Raw genomic sequence first — 5,832 nt, 5'->3', positions numbered from 1 at the left:
TAAATTTAGGCATAAACTGTATAAAGAAGATCATGTATGTTGTTATGGAACCAACAGCCTATAAGAATAACAACAATAATAACAATTATTATAGATTATCAATTTCATACAATTAAATTACATATACAGTGAAATCTCGATAATGTCGGGGTAGTTCATATTTTCGAATTTATTCACATTTTCGATTCGCCAGCTTATTTACAGCTAATTCCCTGATTTTTTTAAATATTTTAATGCCAGTTTGAGTGTTTACATTAAGTAGAGTTCACTGTATACGTAAATTTCTTACTCTAGTCAACATATAACCATCCATTCTGGCAATGCCCACGCCATTTATGCAAATATGCTGATGTAGAATTTGTAGAGAGAAATTTTGCAACTGAGGAGAGTACGAAATTATTTTATCATATTGTTTTTAAATTAAAATACATTCTCACCTGCAAACTAATACATGTATTTTGATTATTAAATTGACTTATGATGCTGTGTAAATTTAATGTGATAAATTTCACCTGAAATTATATTAATTTAAAATTTGTGAAATAGTGTTGATATGACAAAAACCTTACCACATCCATGCAATTTTTCGAAAATATCAAAAACATGGGAATATGCATAAAGGCCGGTATTAATAATACTAATTCTAGAAAATATTTATACGAATTTTAATTTTGTGGAAAGAAGAGTTATGAAAATGCATATAACAAATATATGTTAATAAATATATCCTTTGAAGAATATTAAAAAATCTACGGTTTGATGGTCCCACTGAAAAAAAATTGTTCTAAAAAATCAACGCCTTGATGATGATGGTCGGTCCATTAAAAAAAATATTCTGTAAAAATGCAAGAATTGATGGTCGGCCCATTAAAAAAAAATATTCTGTAAAAATGCAAGCATTGATGGTCGGCCCATTAAAAAAGAATATTCTGTAAAAATGCACGCATTGATGGTCGGCCCATTAAAAAAATATTCTGTAAAAATGCACGCATTGATGGTCGGCCCATTAAAAAAATATTCTGTAAAAATGCACGCATTGATGGTAGGCCCATTAAAAAATATTCTTTAAAAAATCCACGCCTTGTTGTAGTCCTTGAAAAAATATTCTTTAAAAAATCCACGCCTTGTTGTAGTCCTTGAAAAAATATTCTTTAAAAAATCCACGCCTTGTTGTAGTCCTTGAAAAAATATTCTTTAAAAAATCCACGCCTTGTTGTAGTCCTTGAAAAAATATTCTTTAAAAAATCCACGCCTTGTTGTAGTCCTTAAAAAAATATTCTTTAAAAAATCCACGCCTTGTTGTAGTCCTTGAAAAAATATTCTTTAAAAAATCCACGCCTTGTTGTAGTCCTTGAAAAAATATTCTTTAAAAAATCCACGCCTTGTTGTAGTCCTTGAAAAAATATTCTTTAAAAAATCCACGCCTTGTTGTAGTCCTTGAAAAAATATTCTTTAAAAAATCCACGCCTTGTTGTAGTCCTTGAAAAAATATTCTTTAAAAAATCCACGCCTTGTTGTAGTCCTTGAAAAAATATTCTTTAAAAAATCCACGCCTTGTTGTAGTCCTTGAAAAAATATTCTTTAAAAAATCCACGCCTTGTTGTAGTCCTTGAAAAAATATTCTTTAAAAAATCCACGCCTTGTTGTAGTCCTTGAAAAAATATTCTTTAAAAAATCCACGCCTTGTTGTAGTCCTTGAAAAAATATTCTTTAAAAAATCCACGCCTTGTTGTAGTCCTTGAAAAAATATTCTTTAAAAAATCCACGCCTTGTTGTAGTCCTTGAAAAAATATTCTTTAAAAAATCCACGCCTTGTTATAGTCCTTGAAAAAATATTTTTTAAAAGATCCACGCTTTGTTGTAGTCCTTGAAAAAATATTCTTTAAAAAATCCACGCCTTGTTGTAGTCCTTGAAAAAATATTCTTTAAAAAATCCACGCCTTGTTGTAGTCCTTGAAAAAATATTCTTTAAAAAATCCACGCCTTGTTGTAGTCCTTGAAAAAATATTCTTTAAAAAATCCACGCCTTGTTGTAGTCCTTGAAAAAATATTCTTTAAAAAATCCACGCCTTGTTGTAGTCCTTGAAAAAATATTCTTTAAAAAATCCACGCCTTGTTGTAGTCCTTGAAAAAATATTCTTTAAAAAATCCACGCCTTGTTGTAGTCCTTGAAAAAATATTCTTTAAAAAATCCACGCCTTGTTGTAGTCCTTGAAAAAATATTCTTTAAAAAATCCACGCCTTGTTGTAGTCCTTGAAAAAATATTCTTTAAAAAATCCACGCCTTGTTGTAGTCCTTGAAAAAATATTCTTTAAAAAATCCACGCCTTGTTGTAGTCCTTGAAAAAATATTCTTTAAAAAATCCACGCCTTGTTGTAGTCCTTGAAAAAATATTCTTTAAAAAATCCACGCCTTGTTGTAGTCCTTGAAAAAATATTCTTTAAAAAATCCACGCCTTGTTGTAGTCCTTGAAAAAATATTCTTTAAAAAATCCACGCCTTGTTGTAGTCCTTGAAAAAATATTCTTTAAAAAATCCACGCCTTGTTGTAGTCCTTGAAAAAATATTCTTTAAAAAATCCACGCCTTGTTGTAGTCCTTGAAAAAATATTCTTTAAAAAATCCACGCCTTGTTGTAGTCCTTGAAAAAATATTCTTTAAAAAATCCACGCCTTGTTGTAGTCCTTGAAAAAATATTCTTTAAAAAATCCACGCCTTGTTGTAGTCCTTGAAAAAATATTCTTTAAAAAAATCCACGCCTTGTTGTAGTCCTTGAAAAAATATTCTTTAAAAAATCCACGCCTTGTTATAGTCCTTGAAAAAATATTTTTTAAAAGATCCACGCTTTGTTGTAGTCCTTGAAAAAATATTCTTTAAAAAATCCACGCCTTGTTGTAGTCCTTGAAAAAATATTCTTTAAAAAATCCACGCCTTGTTGTAGTCCTTGAAAAAATATTCTTTAAAAAATCCACGCCTTGTTGTAGTCCTTGAAAAAATATTCTTTAAAAAATCCACGCCTTGTTGTAGTCCTTGAAAAAATATTCTTTAAAAAATCCACGCCTTGTTGTAGTCCTTGAAAAAATATTCTTTAAAAAATCCACGCCTTGTTGTAGTCCTTGAAAAAATATTCTTTAAAAAATCCACGCCTTGTTGTAGTCCTTGAAAAAATATTCTTTGAAAAATCCATGCCTTGTTGTAGTCCTTGAAAAAATATTCTTTAAAAAATCCACGACTTGTTGTAGTCCTTGAAAAAATATTGTTTAAAAGATCCACGCTTTGTTGTAGTCCTTGAAAAAATATTGTTTAAAAAATCCACGCCTTGTTGTAGTCCTTGAAAAAATATACTTTAAAAAAATCCATGCCTTGTTGTAGTCCTTGAAAAAATAGTCTTTAAAAAATCCACGCCCTGTTGTAGTCTTTGGAAAAATAATATAATATTCTTTTTTTTGTTTATTTTTGAATTCTCCAAACCTACCTATCGGATTCCATCCCCTATAAACGGTATAATAACCAAAATATGAATCGACCAATACCCGGACGTAAATCATCAGCAGCACAGCGATTATCGAGAAACCAAATGAATTTTGAAAATGTTCATACATATCATAGATTAGTTGATACGTTCGTTGTTTTTCGGCAATTTTCGTTCGAAGAAAACATTCGAAGCCACGAAACCCCACTCCATATGCCTGGAAACGTGAATAGTCAACCATTAAACTTAAATCCTGTTGCAATTTCACCAGCTCTTGGCGTATCAATTCAATGTAGAAGATGAATTGCATATTGCGCAAATGGACGGTAAAAATGAACGGGACAAATACACTCCAGAACAAAATCAAATGTCGGGTCATATTTTGTAATCCGAAAAAGATTAGCATGACACCAATTTCTATGAAGGCCACTATGTAAAATGTTATTAGGAAGCGACGATTTTCCCTTATTTTTTGAAGCCAAAACTCTCGGTTGGCATTATGGCCGCCGCCGATGTTCAGTTGGTTTTGTTGTAATTGCTTATAGATGGCCCAAAATCGATGAACCGAAACACGTTTTATAATAACTTCCAAATATGAACAGGTTACAGCCATATCACCAAAGATGATTTTCAGCGAATCATTAAAATATCCAAATTTATCACCATTGAAAAGGAAATCATCATTCCCGAATAGAGCCACATACGATATGATATTGAATACAATCATAAGGGTACAGGACCATAGACGTAAATCTAATTTTTGTTTATGCTTATTTCCGAACGTAAGGGTACAGTAACCAAATGCTCGAAATATTTTGATATGAAATCGTAATAGCAACGATATTTCTCCCGTCATGGTTGCAACTCTACTGAGGCGGTTTCCTTTCACTAGATGGACATTGTATGAATAATTTTTTTATTGTCTTCATCATGGCAATTTGTAAAGATTATATCGTTTTGTCTGTGTAGCCATTAAAGAAATTGTGAAGAGGAGAACCAAGGGGAATTCTCTCCAAGAAAAGAAAACTCAGAACTTTAATTATGTACAGTAGGTCATGCTGAAACCACATTGAAATAATTTTGTTTTTTTTTTTTAATGAAAAAATCATATCTTAGATGAAATCGTATAATGTATCAAGTCTTATAACCTCAACGAAAATTCACATAACTTATGAACAAAATGAGACATTGGTCATAAAAATCGATTAACACCTGTCATTTTTATTTCAAATTTTTATTAAGTGTAGGTGTCTAATTTTGAGTGTATTCCTTTGTAAGTAACGCTGACATTTTTATTATTTCCACAAATTAAGAAAATTTGCAAACTACAAACTGTTATGACATTTGCATGATTGGCGTAGGTTCTGTTATGGTAACTACTCCTTCCCATTCAAATTTTAATTTATGCAAAATGTGTGACGTAGGGGATAATAGATTCCAAGCAACGGCTCTGAGCTTTAACATGCAAAAGCCAGACTTAAATAGGTCCCTCTTTCATCTCAATTGTGGACACTGACCTCAGATCAGATGAATACGCCCTGTATTATAGCTGCCAAGAGACGAAACAAGTATTTGGCTGCGGATTTATGGTTAATAGGAGAATAAAAGACCTCGTCTCCAGATTCACTACAGTAGATAAGCGAATTGCTATAATCCGTATAAAACCGAAGTTCTGCTACATCAGTCTTATTTGCGCCCATGCTCCGACAGAAGACAAAGATTAACAGATTAAAAAACATATTTTACGATCACCTAGAAACAGCATGTGACGACTGCCCTGGTCATGACATTAAAATTCTGCTAGGAGATTTTAATGCAAAAATAGGAAGAGAAAATATTGTTGGCCCCACCCTCGGAAAATGCGGGCTCCATGAAGAAACATCAGACAACGGCATGAGATTGATTGACTTTGCGGCAGCAAAAAAACGTGGTAGTTAACACCACCAGATACAAGCATTTCGATATATACAAGGTCACTTGGATTTCTCCCGATCATACAACGAGAAATCAAAGACATACATCCAGTGTTTTAAACGTTCGATCGATCCGAGGAGCGAATATGGATTCCGACCACTACCTTGTAGCAGTCAATGTTCGCACTCGTATTAATGTAGCAGTAAAAGTGCGATCTAATAAAACAGGTATCAGAAGCCTAATCCGCTTAACTTAACAAGGTGCTTAACGAAAGCACTCCTTGTCCCAATAATAATAAAGGAGAACAATGGCAAAGAATAGCCTACAATTGGGTACCAAAGACCAAAAACCCGTGGTACGATCGGGAGTGTCGTAATGCTACTGATGTAAAAAATGAAGCAGACAGTAGCAACACGCAATGCGAGAGAGAATTATCGGGAGAAAAGG

General features: G+C 32.4%; 1 protein-coding gene across 1 annotated transcript; it reads right to left on the bottom strand.

Moving 5' to 3' along the window:
• Positions 1–17: 17 nt before the first annotated feature.
• LOC133327789 (gustatory receptor 8a-like) lies at positions 18–4,327 on the bottom strand (the record flags this gene model as incomplete). Its single annotated transcript, XM_061536326.1, has 5 exons — positions 3,475–4,327; positions 570–643; positions 438–512; positions 290–379; positions 18–58 (listed from the first exon to the last, which is right to left on the bottom strand). Coding segments are annotated over exons 1-5 (1,133 nt in total), but the record flags the coding sequence as incomplete, so codon positions are not given.
• Positions 4,328–5,832: the final 1,505 nt, after the last annotated feature.

This window comes from Musca vetustissima, unplaced genomic scaffold, assembly GCF_032173495.1.
Source record: "Musca vetustissima isolate MV318-11 ecotype Yass unplaced genomic scaffold, APGP_CSIRO_Mvet_v1 utg20579, whole genome shotgun sequence".
In the NCBI taxonomy this organism is placed as follows: Eukaryota; Metazoa; Arthropoda; class Insecta; order Diptera; family Muscidae; genus Musca; species Musca vetustissima.
Note: the sequence above shows the minus strand (reverse complement) of the source record. Positions and strands in the feature narration are given on the sequence as shown.